At 37.8% G+C, this 21,458-nt stretch overlaps 3 protein-coding genes across 7 annotated transcripts; all 3 read right to left on the bottom strand.

Annotated features, from left to right (window-relative positions):
- Positions 1-1,247: 1,247 nt before the first annotated feature.
- Positions 1,248-3,654, bottom strand: LOC145807712 (uncharacterized). Its single transcript, XM_082906391.1, has 5 exons — positions 3,169-3,654; positions 2,767-3,074; positions 2,287-2,692; positions 1,998-2,203; positions 1,248-1,916 (listed from the first exon to the last, which is right to left on the bottom strand). Exons 1-5 carry the CDS (start codon positions 3,269-3,271, stop codon positions 1,263-1,265), a joined length of 1,677 nt encoding a protein of 558 aa, XP_082762517.1. The 5' UTR covers positions 3,272-3,654; the 3' UTR covers positions 1,248-1,262.
- A 3,166-nt stretch (positions 3,655-6,820) lies between these two features.
- On the bottom strand, positions 6,821-10,357 carry LOC145807006 (protein FAR1-RELATED SEQUENCE 5-like). The gene is made up of 3 exons (XM_082904900.1): positions 10,005-10,357; positions 8,820-9,728; positions 6,821-6,974 (listed from the first exon to the last, which is right to left on the bottom strand). The coding sequence occupies exons 1-3, from the start codon at positions 10,007-10,009 to the stop codon at positions 6,821-6,823; spliced, it is 1,068 nt and encodes a 355-aa protein (XP_082761026.1). The 5' UTR covers positions 10,010-10,357.
- Positions 10,358-12,424: 2,067 nt separating this feature from the next.
- On the bottom strand, positions 12,425-19,032 carry LOC114301591 (putative serine/threonine-protein kinase WNK4). Of its 5 annotated transcripts, none has more exons than XM_028246544.2 (7): positions 18,132-19,032; positions 16,630-16,895; positions 15,693-15,916; positions 15,030-15,187; positions 14,643-14,955; positions 13,900-14,235; positions 12,425-13,304 (listed from the first exon to the last, which is right to left on the bottom strand). In XM_028246544.2, the coding sequence occupies exons 1-7, from the start codon at positions 18,219-18,221 to the stop codon at positions 13,186-13,188; spliced, it is 1,506 nt and encodes a 501-aa protein (XP_028102345.2). In that variant the 5' UTR covers positions 18,222-19,032; the 3' UTR covers positions 12,425-13,185. The 5 variants fall into 5 exon arrangements, with proteins under 5 accessions (XP_028102345.2, XP_028102342.2, XP_028102343.2 ...); XM_028246541.2 differs by having other exon boundaries at positions 12,425-13,284; XM_028246542.2 differs by having other exon boundaries at positions 12,425-13,203.
- Positions 19,033-21,458: the final 2,426 nt, after the last annotated feature.

Below are 21,458 nucleotides of genomic sequence, written 5' to 3'. Positions count from 1 at the left end.
TCATATTTGCCCAAATGACTATACTAATGTTTGTCCAGTGCAATGTGATATTTGTCCAACAAACAATGCAAGTTGAAAGTAGTAATGTTTGTTCGCTTTTACCACATGAATTATGTTTGTTCGATTTTTTTTAATGCCATGATTTTGTCCAAAACAAAGCAAAAAAAAGCCCACAGAAGAAACAAATGGCGGTGACTATAATGCACTTTGAAGGGGAATTGATTACTTCATAAAAATGCACAAACGGTGAAAAATTGCACAAAAAATAAAAACAACCATACAACAGACCATTAAAAACACAGATTATTGATATTCAATTTTTTTTTTTTGTTCAGCAAAACAAAAAACTGTATTGATGGAAAAGCACATACAAGGTGTCAATGATACATCAACAAAGAGGAGGTTGGAGACCAACGAAGAGAAACAAAAATAGAAGGAAAACAATAACAATGTAACTCCAAGCCCATCCTCACAAAACCACATAATAGGGCAACCAGATGAAACTCCAAGGCAGCATGAACAAACTTCAGACCATACAGCCACCATTGAGACTTGAGCCTGAACCTTCAACCTCCATTGAGACTTGAGCCTGATCCTTCAACCTCCAAAAAAAAAAAATTAGTACAGCAGCAGACCAACAATTACAACAAGGCCCGCAGCAGACCTCCAATAACTTTCCCCAATCCAACAGCAGACTTCCAATACAGCACACCAAAACATCATTCAAACAATTGCAAAAAGGCCAATATGCAGCAGCAGACTGAAGCCTATTCGTTGATCCCATATAGCAGCAGCAGAGTACATATATAGCAGAGCAGATTTGAAGCACAGCAGAGCAGCAACCAGAAATGAGCATGCTTGACCCCATAAACTAAGCCAGAGCAACAAGCCAAAAATAAGGCAAAGCATAGCAACATTGAAGCACAGCAGAGCAAAAGTAGCCACCAAGAAGATATGGTAATACCACAGACTGACCAAAATCCTGCATACCACAGCTTGACCAAACTCCTGCACCCCAGTTTCAAAAAACACCAAACACCACCCCCTAAATGAGACTTTGATACTATCCAGAATACAATATATGTCGTCCACTGAATACTGTAGGCCTCTATAACTTTGCTTACAGCAAAGTGCAACCCTCACTTTCACCATCTCAGCCAATTCAGGCCCATCAACAATCTTATCATTAAAAAGGTAATCATTCCTACCTTTCCAAATCATTCCTAGGTGTGCAATACAAAAGAATACATATATAAACTAGCCTAGGATTTGGGGAACAGAATGCCTAGAACACCCCACTCTGATTGAGCATCTGCCAGCATGGCTTGGGCTTGGTCCAACTCAGCTTTAGTTGTCTGAATGGATGCAGAACGATGTCTAATTTGGGAGAGCATCATCCTTGCTTCTTGATTAAGCTGGTCGTGTTGCTGCTGCAGATGAGCCTTTCTTTGCCGGACAGAGGCAAGTTCTGCCATGAGTTTGGCTTCCTCAAGTTCAAGTGCTGAGTGTTGCTGAAGAATGGCTGCAGAGGTCTGCTGGCTGAGTTTGAGTGAAGTAGATATGGTGTGGGCTTCGTTTAGGAAATCCTTATTGGTTTGAATATCCTTCGAGCAAGTCTGAACCATCTCTGAAAGGGTTGGCCATTCTGTGATGATCTTGGCCAATTGCTTTAGTTGAATGGGGTTGAAAGGATTAGGGGAGAGGTTTACAACAGCAGAAAGACAGGCCAAGGTTTCATCAGGTTTGTGGAGAATGATTTCTTCAACTGGGGTGTTAATGAGGTTGATGAAGGTGGTTAAGGTTTGTTGAGTTTCAGCATCAAACAGATGTAGCCTTTGAGGCAATGGGGATATTTCGTCTAGATCTTGTTGAAGAATAGAAACTTCGGCCCAAATATCCTGGCATGGACCGACGGCCTGTGAACATTAATAGTTTGGTGAGAATATATGCTTGCAAGTAATAAAGAGTAAATAGGATGAGGTTGGAAATGGTAGTACCTGTCCTGATAACGTGCACGCAGACGGTTGGCCTTGTTCAGCTGTGGTTGTCGCATGAGGACGAGTTGTTTCTGGTACTGATGAGATGGCAGCATCAGCGCCTTGAGGGTGTTTCTCTGGTTCTGCTAGCAGGGGAAAGTCATGAGGACCTTCAAGTTCTGTCTCGCCCATTGGTCGTGGAGATGAGTCCTGTATTATGTCCATCCCTGTAAATTGGAGAACAATACCAGTTACTTAAAGAGAAGTTTTTTTTTCCCAAACGAACAGTAACATTTGTATTTCTATTTACCTTGGTTGTGGTGAACTTCTGGTTGAGGGGATTTTGTGTTGTCATCTGTTGGAGAGGATTGGCTGTTGATTGAAATGTCAAATTCAATCCTCTGAGATTCTTTGTTTGACGTTTGGGAATTGGAGGGGTTGGATGGTGATGGTTGAGGGCTAGAGACAGAAGGGACAATGTGTTGAGGAGAAGTGGAAGGATGTTGTGATGCAGACTGTGTGGATTGCTGTGGCAAAGACTGTGAAGCAGGTTGTAAGGGAGTTTGTTGCGATGCTTCAGGTGGTGGTGGAGTTGGTTGTACAGTGGGTTCTGTGGGTACATTACTGATTGGACTGGGAATTTGATGAATGTGTTGAGGAGAAGTGGAAGCATCGTCATCATCAGCAGCAGCAAGGAGTAATCTCCTTCTTTTTCTCTGCACAAAAGTAAGTGATCAGTCGGGCGTGAATGCAAATTCAGATGCTGTAAATATGTAAAGTGAAGGCTTACTTGGTAGAGCTGCCCTGAAGGATTTGATGTTGTTTCGCCAACCATTTGGCTGAGAGGGATATCCCACTCACTTAGGTCTGTGCTTAGAGCAGGAGCAGTGGAAGGCTCTTCTCTCTTCTTCGCCGTGACCTCTGTCTCAGCAGGGGTACGGGTGGTAGCTCCTCTCTGTGCTTGTGTCTGCGCGGCTGCGAAAGAGTCTGCCATTAATTTCGGAACTGAGGGGGTGTTTGTCTGAGTAGTTGCATCCATTGGATCCTTGCCTTTACGTTGGTCCCTAACCAATGGTTCAGCAGCAGGCACAATTTTGGCTGTCAAGGGTTAAACAAGTTAGTGTTGTAGAGAAAAAAACAAAACAAATTGCATGACACAGTCAGGGATATGAAGTATATGAAGGAAGGATACCTGTAGCCTTAAGCTTGGAAGGCGAGGATATGCGGCCCTGAATATGAATACAAGTATCGTTAAGGCAGCTTTCAAGTGGCTTGCAGAAAATAATGGCAGTCATAAGTCCCCACCAATGGTCAAAAGCAGCCGAGCAGTCCGAAGCAGGTTTGAAGAAGAAGGGGCCAAAATCTTGGAAAAGTTTGGTGTTCTCTGTCAGAATGGATTCAGCTTGTGTAGGATCTTTCAAGTGGATTCTGGACCCAATCTCCTCATGGATGGTTGGGTGGAAATAAGGATAAGGGATAGCCTGGGAAAGACCAAATTGCCTGGACCATTGATTGGGACAGTATGTCTCAAAACTGCAGCTGGATAGCTTGGCGGAGGATATGGAACAGCCAACCAAGACATGTCTACAGGTGAGAATGTGTCTCCAACTCTCATTTTGTTCTTGGACTTGCTCATTGTGTAAATCAGAAGGGTCTGTGAAGAGGAAGCGAAGTCTACTGGAGGAGAATTAAAAGTTTTGAAATGGCATGTACAGGTTGGAAGGTCTCTGGGAAGAAAGGTTGTAAAACATGGTAAGATGATTTGTGAAAGTGAGTTTTGAATGGCTGTTATAAGTGAGCAGTTGCTCAGCATAGGAGTGGCAAACAGGTTTCAAGGTGTTAGGTGGTGGGGGTCGTGCCTCAGGGAAATAGGCATACAACCAGGCCTGGAAGAGCCAGAAGGGGCCACCACAGTTGCCAGAAATCTTCTTGTCGACAAAGGAAAATAGGGCCTTGTAAAGGGTGGCAAGAAGATAAGGGGCTAAAGCCATAAGTTGGCCGTCTTGAATACACAAGGCAAGGGGGAGGTATTCTTTCTTGATCTTGTACCCAGGGACACAAAAAAGAAACTCACAAAGCCAAAGTAAGTAAAAAGCAGTTCTTTCTTTGTCATCGACAGGGGAACCACGCTTGCCTTGGTATTTTTTGGCAAATTCTGTATAGCACATGTCAGTGTTTAAAGTAAATGTCACTTTTGGAGGCTCAAGGAGAGCATGAATTGGATTGCCCAAGATTGGCAGACCAGTCAAGTGAGCTACATCTAAGATGGTAGGGGAAATCATACCAAAATTGAGGAGTAGGGAGTTACTAGACTGCGACCAAAAGCATGCAGCAGCAGCAATCAGCCCTTTCTCCACGTCATAAATTTTAGTCGACAGTCTAATTGCTTCAGCAATGCCCTGGTGCTTCCATACTTCGGCGTCGGGACCTTCAATTCTCCTGGCCCAGCTTCGCCAATCAGAGTCTGGTGACCTCCACCCTCTGAGTGGGTTTTTGCTGACATTCCAGTTAGTCCACTTGAGTCCAGCTTGGTTGAGAAGAAGGTTCTCACCATTACCAAGGGGATAGTATGGAGCTAGCTCGTCTGGGAAGTAAGACGCGAAGGTAGGGCCTAAAGTAGCCTTAGCGACAGAGCTTGGGCTGGGCAATAGGGTTGCAGCAAATTTTAGAGGAGCGATAAGTGCTCTGATAGGGTCCGGGAAGCGGAGTAGGTCTTCATTGTTCTCCTCAGATGGAGATGGTTGAGATTTTTTCGGTGCCATGGCTTAGGGTTTTGTGGTGCTCTGGTTTTGAACGGCAATGGTTGAGAAGAAGGAGTACAGTCTGGGGAGTTCGAATCAGAGGGAAATGAAGTGGTTTGAAGTTGAAAGGGTGGGTCTTTTATAGCTTATGATGGGGCCAGTATATTTAAAAGCTCTTATATTGGGCTGTACTTTATGCTTGTTTTGGGCCCAAACAATGGCCCCCTCGTTGAAGTTAAATATCATATGACTTGGACCCCCATGACCCCCTCTCTCTCTGATTGGCCACTTTTTTTTTTTTTTTTCAATTTCTTATTTTTTTTTCCTTCTCCAAACAGCAGCCCCCACGTGTGTGTGTGTGGGGGGGGGTGGTGGTGATTGGGGGGGTCTCAATCACTTCCGCAATATTTAACTTGAACATGGGGGCCATTGTTTGCACCAAGTTTTGCCAGTCTCTGTCGACAGATGGTCCACTTAATCGAGGGCATGTGGCCAAGTCTGAAGGAATGTCCACGACCTGAAAGTGGGCTCTCTGCATGTGGGTCACCTAGAAGTGATAGGGGAAGTTTTTACCACCAGTCACGGAGTTAGCGGGCACACTTTCAGGAGGAAGCATGAGACAAAGCAGGAGCCTTGCTCTGTCGACAGAAGTTTAAAACAGTTGGTGGCCATGAAATAAACACAAGAAAAGGGAGCTCGACAGATAGAAGTGGAGGTTTAGTATTGATATCCGTATACTGTTTTTGTGGCCCATCATTGCATGATCCTACACGTCTACACCATAACTGCCACTGTAACTGCCCCGACTTCGAATCTTCAAGTCCACTCTGCCAAATATTGACTCTTCCCTGTCGACCTTCCTTTTCACCATTGTGGGGCATGTCCCTCATCATTATGAGACAAAAATCGACAGAATATTGTCCACTAAACACAACCACAGTCCTTGCAAACTGGGTCAATGAACCGCAACACTTGGCCACTCACAGTTACTGCCCCTGACTATGAATCATCAAACTCTGCCAAATATTGAATTTTCCCTGTAATTTAATCAAAATATATTCAATGTCGGTAAACTTGAAAATACGTTTGAAATAACCTTTTTCTGTATTGTAATGACTTAAACACAATTGTTGTCCTACATTTTACGTAACGAAAATACACAACTTGTTTATATCAAAAACAAAATATACATCTCGGGTTTATAATCCAAAAAATGGGAACTACTTTTTTTTAAAAAAAAGTTCACTCATATTTTCACCTACATTCTGATTGGATATTAGATTAAAAATTCCTCTTTGCACCTATTTTTCCCACATCCTCCCAACAGCTGCTCCATTCAACTAACATTGAATCTTGCATGCCACCTGACTTACACGCTGGAGCAGTTACTGGCAGTGCTCATGGATTTAGTGGCCACCCTCCAACAGGAAACATGAACGAATTGGGAGTCTGTATCTGTCGAGGAAAGGCTAAAAGGACCTGGGCACAGGTGGTAACTTCAATTATATGCACTTCGACAGGTGGCAACTTACTTTCTACATTGTAACTTCTGTGTAGTTTTTTCCCTTCTACTTTCTACTTTGTTACAAACAACACAACAACACAACAACTTACTTTCTACTTTCTACTTTCTACTTTGTTACTTTCTACTTTGTTACCATCACTTCATCGAAAGAAGTCTTCATCCATTTCAGGCATTTGAACCAATACCACAATTGCTTGATTTTCTTCTTGAACTTGTCAACTTTAAATTACTGCTTCGTTGCTGTCCATATAGGCCCACCATAATTTTACTAACAATAAACCCATAGTAAACATTAAATAATTTCACAACTCCTGTTCGTAACTCGTAATTCATATACCGATCGGCATGGAGATAAAGTAACGAGTTCGTTGGGTTACTTTCTCCAAGTAACACCCAAAATTAACTGCCACTTGGATTATATACAAAATGCATGTGCTGGTATGTAATTTTGCAAACCCACTTGGACAAAATTCGTATTTTACTCGAAATATAATACTAATTTACAGACACAAGTTATAACAAATCAATACGAAGCGAAACACATCGTTAGTTGATAAACCACACCGCAAAAAAACCCTTCAGTTAGATCCAACCAAATATGGAACAGAAACAAGCAACCCGCAATAGGAATCTTGGAATACAGACATAAGCCAATTTCCCACCCAAAACAACACACAGACAACCCATATATATCTCACCTCACCTTCAGTTAGTTTTGAAAATGACAAGTCACTGCAAACACAAATGACAACATCACTCTAAACAATATGGGAAATTTACAACTCGTGGCCTTGTACATAAGTAATGTTGTGCCATTTCCTGGCATTGTACATAACCAATTATTTACACGTTACGTACAGCAATCCGTGCAAAATGAAAACTACATACATTATTTCCATGTGTTTTCAATAGCTAAGGGAATAAGTAAATCATACAAATTATACAATTACCTGATTCACCTCATCAATTGTGTTCGAATCATTTTTCCACACTGCTGCTTCAACACTACCATATTGGCCCACAGGCTGCTTGGAATCAGGAGAAACATCAAAAAATAGTCGCCGTTGCTTAATGTGCGGTGTACTTGGATCCACCAACCCAGTTTTGCAGCGAACGGGCAATGACTCCGCATTGTACTCACGGTCAGTTATGTGGGGTGTATCTGCATCTGAGTTATTACCCACTGTTCGGCTAAACCGAACCTTAGGACACGTTCGCTTTGTGTGCCCAATGCATTTGCAATTCCCACATTTTCTTGGTCTTCGACAGTTGGACGAGGCCCGTCCTGGGTTCCCTTTTGTCTTCACAACATCAGGATCTTCTACTCCAAATTGTCGACAGAATGAATGTTTCCCTTTGTCTCCATTCCCACCGTTCAAATTCCTCTCATATAACTCCTTCATCCGGGTCGTCATTGGAAGACATGCATCCCTAGCATCCTTGAAACCTTCCGTTGATTGCGAGGCATAGAAACACATTTCGTTGTAGGAAGAACACAATATCCCATACCGGGCCGTCTGTGTTGTAGTGCTATCAATTGAGGGTTGAGGCCATTGCTGGCCATCCTTGCTTGCAGCCCTTGTCCATCTATGCAGCACACAAGTTGGGGGAATTTGCGTTAAATTTTCAGCTTTCATAACACATATCATGTGGCAGCAAGGTAGCCCCAACGACTCAAACTTCATGTAAGAACATCTCATTGCAGCATCCATTGGACTGTGTGTTACTATCCATGATCTATCCTTCACTCTGTACTTATGAATATAGTAGCATTTCTGACCATCCGGCAAAGGGAACACATCCTTCACATTCAACTTCCCCTCTTCTAAGATTTCATCACGGAACATTCTAAATATATTTCGGGTGAATAGCTCAGCTCCATGTCTCTCTATATCTCGCAATGGAGTAATCAATACCGGAAAAGTGTTATTTGTTTCAGCATCATCTCCAGCCTCGTTATACCTTATCCTTGCAAGAGCCCGATCATAGTGCCTAACAAATTCATATAGCTTCAATTTGTGTTGGAGGAAGGGATTGAAATAAGCATTCATACACTCCGAGCGCTGAGTGCTCTTCATCCCAGCAAAGAAATGTCCACGCATATATGCCTCAGCCCACATATGACTCTTCTCATATGTCTCCAACACCCAACTGTTGGTTTGAAGTCCAAATTCTTCGACCATTGTCGTCCAGCCATGCTCAAACTTTGTCTCATCTGTTTCCATGTCCATGCACTGCTTGAAAGCATGTGCAAAGCCACTTATGTGAACATTTGAAACAGCATTTTTCCCAAGATGCCAATTACATAATCGATGTCTTGCATCTGGAAATACTCTTCTGATTGCCTCTCGCATCGACTTATCCCCATCTGTCAGTACGGACACAGGTGCTTTATTGCCCATCGCCTCCATAAATGTTTCCAAAACCCATGTGTATGTCTCAATTGTCTCATTAGCTAGCAAAACACATGCAAATATCGTGGTCCTAAAGTGGCTAGTCACACCAGCCAACATGACAAACGGTTTCTTGTATGCATTGGTTCTGTAAGTTGAGTCAAATATCAACACATCACCAAACTTTGCGTAGTCGGCCCGCGATTTCGAATCTGCCCATAACAGATTTTGTAACTTGTTATCGTTACACACATCATACTTGTAAAAAAAACGTGCATCAACATCAAGTTTTGCGCATAGGTAAACCAACGCACCCTGCGCATCACCATCCTCAACTTCTGCTCTACGTTCGGCTTGAATATGGTTGTGCAGATCCGTGCGGATGAAACCAACATTCTCATAAGACCCGGACTGATTTACCATATAGTCCATGATTTGGCTAGTCTTCACACCGACATTGCGCATAGCCATTGCTTGAGCTTTGTCACCGCTGTTTAAACTGCGATGTGACCTCAGATACATCACACAGTGTTGTTCCGCCAATTCATGGTTGTGGTCTGCGACGAAGTGAGTCACAACATACTTTCCCCCTTCACCAGCATCCGCATCGTACCGTATGCGAAATTGGGCTTTGCAACCTACTCTTGTTAGTGCCTTGGGAGCTCTACTCTTCTCAGCAACACGGTCCAAGTATTTTGGTAATCTCTGACCTTCCCTTGAACACAACCACAGCCTACTAACGACCTTTCCCTCTTTATTTGTGTTAAATCTGGATTTTCGTATACTAAATCCCTTCGCTTTAGCATACGCATTGTAGAAATCTTCTCCATCTTCGACCGAATCAAATTTCTGTTCCAGAATAGCACGTTCAACATCACCAACCATGTCATTGCGATGAGCATCGTCAACCATTTCTTTTTTCACATCGGCTCCGCCATCTTCAACGTTCATGTTGGTTGCTTCTTCATTGCTCGGACCAGCTTCGCAACCATGATCAGGTTCTGCCCGACTTTCATTCATCAAACGGATGTCATCTGCTTCATTTGGAATGTCATAACCATCACCTTCCCTTTTAACTTCCGCTGGGGCCATACTGCACATGACATTACTACCAACAATTACTTGATGACCGAAAATTGTTAACACAAACACAAACATGACATTTTCACACGGGTTACCTGTTTGTGCAAACACAAACACTCGCTTGAGAAACAGAAAGAGAAAGGTTAGCTGCCAATGGAGGGGTTTCCGTTGGAGCGAAGCGTAGAGCGGTTGAAGTTAGGATGGGGGTTTAGTTGAGGGAAAATAGCTGAAGTGAACGGGCCAGAGAGACAGAGAGGGAGACAGAGAGAGGGACACAGCTCCATACCTCATATCTAGTTCGAGAGAAGGGCTTCACTTCAGCAATGGAACCAACACAGCCTTCTAGTTACGTTGTTGTTGGAAATCGCCCGTTATACTGTTCCCTACAGAGCTTCGTCAATGGAACGAACCCAACAGGGGCTTCTCCCTGTAATGGAAATCAACGGTTACACTGACTCAACCTTACACAGAGAGGAGAACAGAGAGAGATAGAGACGAAATACAGAGAGTGAGTGGGATGCAATCATGCAAATACAAGCATTAACCGGTTGCCCCGGTTTCAACTTTTTCAGGATTAAACAATTCAATGGTCTTGATCAATTATTGTAATCTAACGGCTAACAATTGGGTTGCATATGGTGTGCAACCTTAAGGGGGTTGCACACTTAAGCATGACCCATTATATATTATAGTGCCTACTTTCAAACGTTAACTGCTCATGACTTTTTTTTTTCTTTGGGCCCCTTCGCCACCTTCATTGGAAGAAAAAGTTTAAAAAAAATAAATAAATAAAATGTGTGGCACCAACCAGTTGGATGTTTGATGCTCTTAAGCCTTTATACGAGGCAAGGGAGGTGGGTGGGGCCATATATGTTACCCGAATTAAACTTTTATATGGCTCCGTTCGAGAAGTAAGTTTCGGTTAAAATTATTATATAAGATAAAATTAGTTATTTTAGTTAAATAAAATAAAATATCATATTTAATTTATAATTTTTTTTTTTACAAAAGTCAAAAAGTCTAATCTAAACAAAAATTTTTAGCCTCACATTGAAATAGTCAAAAAGTTAATCCACATCCCAAATGAAGACATAGATGGTTTGTTTCACATAATTTATTATCAATTATAAATTAATTGATTGATTAATAAAAAGTAGAAAAGGTAGGATTAATAATCCGTATAAATTGTGGGATTAGCATTTTTATGAATAGTTGGGTTTGAAAATAGAAATACTATTTTGCATGTGGTTTATAAAAATGAAGATGACCTCTCTCCCCATTTATATTAGACTGAAAGAGTGTCGTTGAACCTCCGTGGGCTTGCCATAGAACTTGTTGATACAAATATAATCTAATTAAGTAATTATTAATATTTGATTAACATAATTTTTTGTAGAGATAAAATACTCAACGAGCTCTGTACATTAAACAGTTCAGATCATTGATATAGGCTTCCTGATGGACCCACAAAAATCCAACAGCAACATCTAGTTGGTTTTCCCAACTGAAAAGATACTCCTCCCTACAAAAATAACAAAATTAACTTTTATTTAGTGAGAATTCTTACTTCTTTTCTTTGCATAGTTGTATTATAATCTTAACCAACTACTACTATCAATTAAGCCATCAATAATTTTTGAAATTATTTGTTTTTATTTATAATTAATGAAATTTAACATCGTAACTGTTGCTCTACAACATTACTTACCCGTTCAATTTAGTCTCATTACCCTAGTCTGAATAGTTCAGAGTCTTCATATTATATCTTTTTTTTTTTAAGGATAAATTACACTGACACCCCATGAAGTTTGGTCAAATTACATATTATTTTTTGACGTTTTAAAAATTATATTTCTACCCTGTGATTAATAGTCTCATTTCACAAACCCCGTTACTTATATAAAAGATAACAACTCTTAGTAAAACAATAAAGAAGATTATAGTGAAAAAAAAAAGTAAAGCAAAGGAAATGGAAAAAAAAAAAGTACATAAATTCAATATTTTCATTCCGTTTAAATAATTATAATGATAGGAGAAGTAGTGTAATTTTTCAAATGTTAATAGTAAGTGATATATATGAAATTCAAATCTCAGGGAGTATAAATGCAATTTACCCTTTTTTAAATGGATTGGCTTATAGTATTAAAGTAGGTTATATCGGTGGCAACAACAAAACTATTTTGGCTTATAGTATTAAATCTTCATATTGGCTAGTTTTTTTTTTTTTTTAATCAATAAATTATAAGTATGAGACATATTACATCACCAATCAGAGTACTATCTCACAATAGATAGAAAGTTAACAAAACATCTAATAATCAATTACCAAGCCTACTAAGCTCAAACTCAACAACTACTATACTACTACTTACATACAACTCTCATAATGGATAAAAATAAACACCACCACAAAAGTAGTTATACAACCCCCTAGACAAAATGCCTTGATTACATATTGGCTAGTTTGCAGCTTGTTCTTTCACTCCTTTCATCAATTACTTGTTGAGAGAAAGCTCACATAAAACTTTGCTGTCTCTCCAAATTTGTAAGGAACTTATAACTTTGAAAATGTGTTCAATCAAAAAGTCATGAAATGGTGGCTCACGCAGACAAGTATGGAACAACATAAACAGAGAACCATCATCAGCACTTCCACTAAAACACAATCCAATCACACAAAAAAAATTACACACAACGCTCAAAACAGTACCGAATAAACCTTCCTCTTCTGAATTTTATTGTTTTTTGGGTAATTCAGAAATACGTAAAACATACAAGCAAAATACAAAACGATGACATCAACCACAACCATAGTTCCTGAAGCTGTCCCGGGATTAATGTAAGATCAATCAACCAAAACTCGCCGAGCAAAGCTACCAAAGAAAGGGAAGCTTGGGATATAAACAAGGTTTTTGCTGCTTGATGAGAATCTTTGTTACAATACCTCAAAATATAAACAGAGAGTCCAAAGTTTGTGTGGACAATGTCTAGGCATCAGACAACATTTATACTTGCATAGCTATATATACAAAGTTGAACTATGTCTGAATTTTTTTCAGATTCAAGCGATCTGAGAATTTAAGTTCTTCTATCTTTATGCCCATGTCTCTTACGTTCGTTTCTAGTTCTCACAGAAGATGCACCTCCCACTGGACGTGACTCCTTCCCAGAAACCTCACAAGGTGCCTGAAACCCAATATTTTCCACAGCGCCCACAGTCTTGAACAATCGTCTCTTATTCACCTCTTCCACTAATGACCGGTGCAACAACTGGCTACGCATATCCACTAGAGATTGGTTCCTTGTTAATCGACGGCAGTCCATCAGTCGTTTATCTTTAGAAGTAGAAGCTTGCTTGTGGCAGTTTCTAACCGGGGACTGCCTCATTCTAGAAGTTTCTTCTCGACAGAACCTTGTAGAGTTGTGCATATTTGCAATCGAGTATTGATGATCTCGTCTTATAGGGTTCATATCAGAATCGTGCTCTTCACCAGAATAATAATTAAAGTTGGAATATTTTCCAGAATGTAAAGAACTTTGAGAGCTGGTATCATCAAATAAGTCATCTGCAGCAACATTTTTGTTCCTATTTATTGGTTGATAGTATGGATTCTGTGCTTTGTGTTTTAGTTATGGAAAGCTAGCATCATATGTTTAGTGATATAAAGCAGAGAAAGATTTCGTAGTCCAATTGAAAAGAAAATAAACCCATGAATAGCATGATTTAACAATGTCATATGTCATGTCTATTGTGAGGATCATAAATGAATTTGAATACACTAAGTGCATTAGTGTTCTACTTCTACTATGGGCCTGAATATATTTTGTTACCAATTGACGTGATTTGGAATTTATAATACAGAATATTTCTCTATGGAAGGCACTATCATGAAAAACACAATGAAGAACTGAAGAAATTACACGTAATATGACCATTATGGAACATGGATTTAAGCTTGACCTCATATATCATATGGAACAGAATCAATAATGAGACCCTTGGTCACAAGGATAGTGCCTACAACCTGTGATTCCCAGAAAGATAATTATGCTATTTTTTATATTAAGGTGATGCTGCGATAGCATATACTGATTAAGATAGCTATGTATGTTTCTTCATTGCTAATAGATCAAATTAAAATCTACACCCGGCCTAATAAATAAAATTACTAGAAACATACCTTGGAGCCAATCACAACCATGGGACCTTTCATCCACCTCGTAACAATTAATCAACTCTGAGAGTGAAACTTGCGATGATGAACAAGAGGAGAAAGGGTAGAGAAGATGATGGTGTCCGTCCTCCTCTTGATAATTATGTATGTGGCAGTGATCTGATTGATGCTGGTCCTGTTTCTTCCAATGTGGTATGAGAGCAGATATCTCTCCATCGATCATATCCGCAATTTCAAAGGGTTCCCAATCAATGATCTCCAACTCCTTCACCATCTCAGACGCAACATCTAATGGCGTGTCACTTACAATGTCAAACGGGAAATATACATTCCTAACAGAACCTGCAAGAAACACAATACAAGAAACAAAACCACATAAAGATCTAGAGGTAGGCTTCAACCAGAGGTACCAGCTTTTGCTGCCAGTGAGTTTTTTTTTTTTTTCCAGGGCCAGCCATGCCTTGGGCTATCATTTAGACAAGGCTTACAACTACCAAGCAGTGTACAAGTTTGACCCACTTGCAATAGAGGGGGTTACACCACAATGGCAGAGGACTACAGCATCTTATTTTTTCATTTGGTTTTGTATTTGTCAGACTTAAAAGAACAACATGTGGCTTATTAATGGTATTTTATCTAACTGGTAAAGCATAACTAAACTGACAAAACTCACAATCTCTTTAAATAGATAGTGCATGTAACCATGTTAAATAGTAACAATAGGAACAAAAATGTTTCTCAAGTCACACCTTCTTCATTGGCAATCTGCACCTTCAGAAATATGGTGTCGTCGTCAGGATTTAGCTTCCCTGTGATAGTCATGTTGGTTCTTGGTGGACTTTCATTGAGTTGCAGTTCGGCAATTCCTATGTCGCCATTCAAAAATGGCTTTGGACGTCCAATCTTTGTTGAAGGCAGCAAGTCATCTTCATCAAGTGCAAGAAATGGGTCAAGCAATAGTTCTTTCGCTGATAATCTCTTTGAGGCAGTTACTAAGCATTTGCCTATAAATCGCTGTGCTTCAAGGTCTTCTATTTTGTACAATCCTCTAGGCAGCTTTCCCTGAATGAAGAAAGCCAAAGGTAGGTCAGATTATCAGTGACTGATAGATATTCCATATCCAAGTCTGACCTTACCGATGTTACTTTCTTGTAAATTTGTGCCGGGTTGGTGCATTCACTATATGGGTATTCAGAAGTGAGCATCTCTAAAACGCACATACCAAATGAGTAGACATCAACAAGTTCATTGTAATTTTCCTCATATAGTTCTGGTGCCATGAACTCTGGTGTGCCTAGCACCAAGAAAATTTTATAAGTAGTAATTAGTTTAAACTTGCTTAGTTAAAAAAAATGATATATTGAGGTTACAACTCAGGGTTTGACCAATTTATATTGCATGTCATAATTTGGTTCAATTTTCTACCATTAAAATAGATAAGGTCCTGCTTGGCCACCTGGTTAAGGATAGTTTCACTTCATCCTATGCAAGGTGGAAGTATTTTGGGTCAAAGAAAATTAGGATGCTCTGTTACACTACTGTATACCTTAAAACTTATAGTTTGTTTTTGGCTCAAATTTCAAACAGGATATAACATCATTCTAGGAAAAGTTGATTTGGCCAGAATGTTTTCTAAAATGGGTACTTGGGTAGGTTTGGATTTGATCATTTTGATCCACTGACTAAAAGATTCAAGATTAGTTGAATGAAGTGACTTAACCATTTCACCCACTTTAAAATTCTTGTTAGTGTGTCTACTATCTAATATTGTAATGTGCAAATGATAAAGAAATGAGTACCTATAACACTGTGTGCTGTCTGAGAACCTCGGAGAATTGCTGCCAAGCCTAGATCACCAATCTTCACTTGTCCAAGATGGCCATTGACAAAGATGTTATCACACTTAAGGTCTCTATGGATCACTGGAGGATCATGGCCATGCAGATAAACAAGGCCAGCTAGTATTTGACGGGCCCAAATCTTGATCGCATGGATGTCTACTTGATTATATTTCTTCCTATATCTGCGATACATCACATAGTTGTACTTCTATTCAATACTAGTTCATGTAAAGAGTCAAATATAAAATTAAATGTATCAAACCATTGAAGATTCCAACCATGTAGCCATATGATGAACCTGAGCAAACTATTCATTGATCTTAGTATGGCATATTCCAACCAAGTTTAATGCACTCAACATCCAGCACATGTCTAAGCCACTTAGTTGGATGATCTATCATAACATCCTCCACAGCATCCACTGAACTTCATAACCTCATTTTATGTACTTTCTTTGGATGACACAAGGGTGTGAAGTTCTGAAACTCTCATCATCCCTAATTGTCCATTTATAATAAATATCTATGGTAGTTTGAACTTTTTATTTCTTCTTGTTTTCTTTTTCGCTTACCTTAAGTGAGATCATCATCATAATTAAACAAGATGACAGTGGACCCCACCCCATTAACCCCTCATGCTGAGGGAATCAACCCTGGATTTACTCATAAAAACAACTATATCTAAGAGAATTTTTTTCGGGCTTGTGGTTTAGGAGGCTAACAAAATGACAGTAATTCCATCCACCACCTTATGACTGACTTATTTAGAGCATTCAGAAAATCTGTCAATGGTCAATGAATATCATTCACGGAAATTTCAGCTCAGCAACATCTAAATTTTGAGGACACATCAGAGTTGAGATCTAGCCAATAAAAAAGTGGGAATCAGAAATTACTCTCGCAGGGTGCCGGAAGTAAACATTTCAGTAATGAAATTGAAGGTTCTTTGATTAACATCAATCCAAGATGTGTAGAATCGGATAATCGAATCATGATTGAGTGTGCTGAGGAGGTGAACTTCTGAGTATAGCCGCTGTAAGTCCTCTGGTGACTGAAGCAAGTCATTGAGTTTTACCTGGTTCCATGCCACTTCCATTCCAAGTATCTCATCAATGGCCTTGTACACTGTTTTCATTGCCCCTTTTCCAAGAACTTCTTCATACTGTCCAATGAGAGATATGAGACACTCATATTATGGGTTTCAAGTGATTAATTACTAAATTATCCAACACAAAACTCAATCAGTAAATATGAAAATTGATTCTCCAATAAAACAAAGATTGATTTTTCTAGAATCACCACTGGAAATTGAGATTCTAAAACCATTCAAATAGTTTTGAAGGTAGAATAAATCGTAATCAATGTTGTTATTGTAGATGAAGCCAAAGGGTGCTAGCTGAAAGGGCTATGTTAACAAAGTTCGTTTTATTTACTTCAATAATTTGAAGGTACAAAATCCAGTTGGACTAACTTCCATATATATATTATTCTTAATCTGAAGTCTTGTTAGTAATTCAGAGGTTTTCCGATATGCATGTTCCTGCTTCTACTTTTCCTGCTTGGTGTTATTAATCTCATGCAGAGGTATTGCTCAACCATCTTAAGATAACCGATAACGAACCTCCAAATTAATAATAACACGACTCCTAGTTTGATTTGATAGGATAGTCATATCATTGGTAATTTAGTAATTAATACTCTGTGTGCTATCGAATCCGAGGCAACCCCAATTAATAAACCCACATAAACTATGTATATGACAACCACAAGCATGCGATCGAAAACTGAATTAATATTTTAGTTCACTTTGCAGTAATTCTGTATCACAAATCGCACTTCTTCCTATATAGGGCCATGTTTCTTCATGAATATGTGCAGGAGGTCAACTCAAAATATGAAATAAGTAAATAAATAAAACAACAAAATTGAAAAGAGTTGAAATTGGTGGGACTATGACATTTAAAATAGTCATTTTCATGGATTTCTTTCTTTTAGGATGATTTCATCAAATAAATTAACAAAATCGATGCGAAAAACTCAGTGATAAAACAATTATAAAAAAATAAATAATTTGAAGCAACAAAACGCACTTAATAGAGACTTCATAAACTATGAAAATTATTGAAGGAGTGAAAGCAACAAGGCAAATTAAACTATTCAATCATAGAGAGTTAGTAATATTATATTCATAATCACAGGTGTGACTTTTGTAAAACGTATCAGCACTTCAATTAAAAACTATTACACCTTCTTCACATAACCAAATATGAAACTATATGTTTCACAACTTGTTGATGCTAAAATCACTGTTTTTAAGAGTCATATATATATATATATATATATATGTCTGTATGTATACTATATCTATATCTATATAGATATGAATATATGAACTTACACGGCCATAGCGTCCGGTTGGATCGGTTTCAGCGTAGCCATGATCGGGCTTGGCATCATCAGTGCGTTCTCGAAACCTTCCTTTGTGCATGTTTTGAGCTGTGTGTGTGTGTGTATCGACGAGTGCGAAGTGAGGAGAAGATCTTCGAACTAGCTTCGAGGTAGAAAATTATTCAACTCTATATGTGTTTTGACGTAGAAATTTAATTGAAACTTAGGAAAGAGCTAATTGGAAGCACAAAAGCTAAATTCGAGGCTTTCCTTCGTGATTTTCGTAAGAGAAAACACCAAATAGTAGCCAGAAGAGCCTCGAGTAGTCAATCCTTAGCATAATCCAAGCCATCTCCACCACGGCGCGTGAAAAGTCGTAATTCTTAGCAAACATTTGGTTGTTGAGAAAGTTGTGGGGTTGGATTTGACAGCGAGAAAACGAGAGCGAAATGTTTGTTGATAGGTACAACAGCGTAGCAGAGTAACGATATTTTCTTGGGAAAATGGACCTTGCCTGGAAAGTCCAATTTTCTGGAGGGCGGAAAGGAAAATTGCTAGGGAGTGGGGGAGGACAGAATTGGAAAGTTGGAAGAATTAAAAATGGATAATGGGGAGAGAAAGAGAGAGAGAGATCAAAGGGCTTTCGTGATCAAGGAGGGCCTGAACTTGAAGAATCTGTGGCTGCAATTTGAGGGAGCCATTTGTGGTTGAGAAAGGAATCAAAGAGGGATTTAGAGAGAGAGGGAGAGAGAGAGAGAGAGAGAGAGAGAGAATATCAGAGAGAGAGAGAGAGAGGGAAAAAATTTGGGAGAGAAATACAACACAATTTTGGGAGAGACAAAGGTACTTGATCTTGGAAACATATTGGCCTTATTCGGTTTGTTTTTAAGAAATAAATTTTGGAGAAGATTTTTTAAAATTTTGTTTGATTTAGTGATTTTAAAAACAAAAATTAAATCATTTTTTGTCTCTTACATATTAATCAATTATTTTTTTTCTCTCTTTTATCTTTCTCAATTTTTTTTTTTCTCACGCACATCTACTCAATTATAATAAAATATGGGTAGGGCTTCTGTCCAGTCCGATCCCCGGACTGGACCGTGCTGTTGGGCCTATGGGGGCCCACCACGGGTCCCGTTTTGATAATCTGAACCGTGCAATGTGTAGAACTCATCGCGTACTATATGTCTGTAAAAAATCACGTTGATCGGATATCGATAGCTATATGATCAAAATAGTTTTTTTTCAACCGTTAATTTATTCACCGTCCAATTTTTTTAATACAAAACTGATTTGATCATATAACTATCAATATTCAATTAACGTGATTTTTTACAGACATATAGTACTCGATGAGTTCTACACATTGAACGATTCAAATTATCAAAATGGGACCCGTGGTGGGCCCTTATGGGCCCAACAGCACGGTTCAGTCAGAAACTATATCCATAAAATATCAAATCATCCCAAATTTCCACACTCCAAAACTATTTCTAAAATATACAACCAAATAAACCAACAAAATTTCTAAATTCTCTCCGCAAGATTTTTTTAAAAAAAATTTATCACTCAAAACATCCATTATTTCAATAATTTTTTAATTTTTTATATAAAAAATAAATTAAAAAAATAAAGAGTACTGTAATAATTTTATAATAATTTTTTATTTTTTAATTAAAATATGTATTTTGGGAGAGACAAAAGGTATTTGATATTGCTTCGAAACATATTATTTTAATAATTTTTTAATTTTTTATATAAATATATATATATAAAGTAATGTAATAATTTTATAATAATTTTTAATTTTTGAATTAAAATATGTAATTCCTAAACGAGGTCTCAAAATGCCAACGGAAGTTGTGGGGTTAGTGCTGTATAACTCTATGAATGCAATGTTGATGTCATCCATAAAGATAAAGAAATTTTATTTTTACACACTTAATTAGTTTAAGGTATAATTTTTTTTTAATACATACACTTATTAATTTGATTATCAATTAATTTTTTCAATTCACACATTTAAAGTTACAATTATACCCTTCACTTATAATTATTGTACACATATCCCTAACCCGCTTTCCACATACTTTTAATTAGCCTTACTTTCACATTGACCCACCCACACCCTTAAAGAAGACTGTGGTTCGAAATGAAATTTCCTCCATTAAAAACTTGCATAGACTTCCATTAAACTTCCATTAAAGACCATTACAAATGCTCCAAAATAGTATATTTCTTTCTCGCACACAATTAAAATAAATAAATACTTCTAAACGTTAATAGAAATAAATTAATCTCCCATAAAAATAACATTTTGAGAAAAGATGTCACTAAATCCACAAGGAAACTATGGTTCACAAGGCTGTCTTGAAAGTTTAAAAATGCTCTGATATATGGGCATCAAATGGTGGCCCTTATGTTCTGCTATGTTTTGAGGACTATTTACAGAAACAAAATTTGCAGTGGGAAGAGATTAATGTACTTTATTTGTTTTGACCACCATCGCTCTGCTTTTATTGAGATTGATGATCTGATTGGTCTTTATGAAAAATAATAAAAAAAATTAGGATTTAATTTATTTTTTTTTAATTCAAAATGTGTACATTAAGATTTTTTTATTTTTAATAGATGTGTATAAAAAAATTATATAATATTATGGGTATTGCCGGATGTCTATTATAATCATTTTTATTTAAGATATAATTGTCATTAAATTAACATTTCATTAAGTGTGTGCTTTGAGCTAATTAGATATGTGGAAATAGAATTTTCCATAAATATATCCTTCGTTTGTCATGCTAGATTTTTTTGACTATTTTAGTCAAAAATAAATAAAATAAGCTTTTTAATCTAATAAGATAAAATATCACATCCAACCTATAATCATTTTATTTTTTTTCTCACAAAAGTCAAAAAGCTAAATAGTCTAATCTAAACTAGACTTTTTAGCCCCAAGTCAAAAAAATTAAAAATTTAAAAAGCCAATTCATATCCCAAACGAATCCATAATGGATTAGTCTTCTCGCCTTTCATATTTCTTAATGTGAGAATTTGAGGGGTATATGTCTAGTTTTAATAATTTAAATCATTTATTGTTTAAGAATCATTAAGTAAATATTTATATAAAAAATAAAATAATTAGATATTAATAATTATATATTTGAATCAAATTTATATTACAAAAAATATATGATTATTTTTAAAATTATATTTGTCGTCTATTTTTTTAAAACTAATATGATTCAAATATATAGTTATTAATATCCAATCATCTTATTTTTTATATGAATATTCTACCTAATGAATCTACAAAAGTGAACAGTTCAAATCACCA

Source organism: Camellia sinensis, chromosome 14 (genome assembly GCF_055761805.1).
Source record: "Camellia sinensis isolate YWXY chromosome 14, ASM5576180v1, whole genome shotgun sequence".
Classification (NCBI taxonomy): domain Eukaryota; kingdom Viridiplantae; phylum Streptophyta; class Magnoliopsida; order Ericales; family Theaceae; genus Camellia; species Camellia sinensis.
Note: the sequence above shows the minus strand (reverse complement) of the source record. Positions and strands in the feature narration are given on the sequence as shown.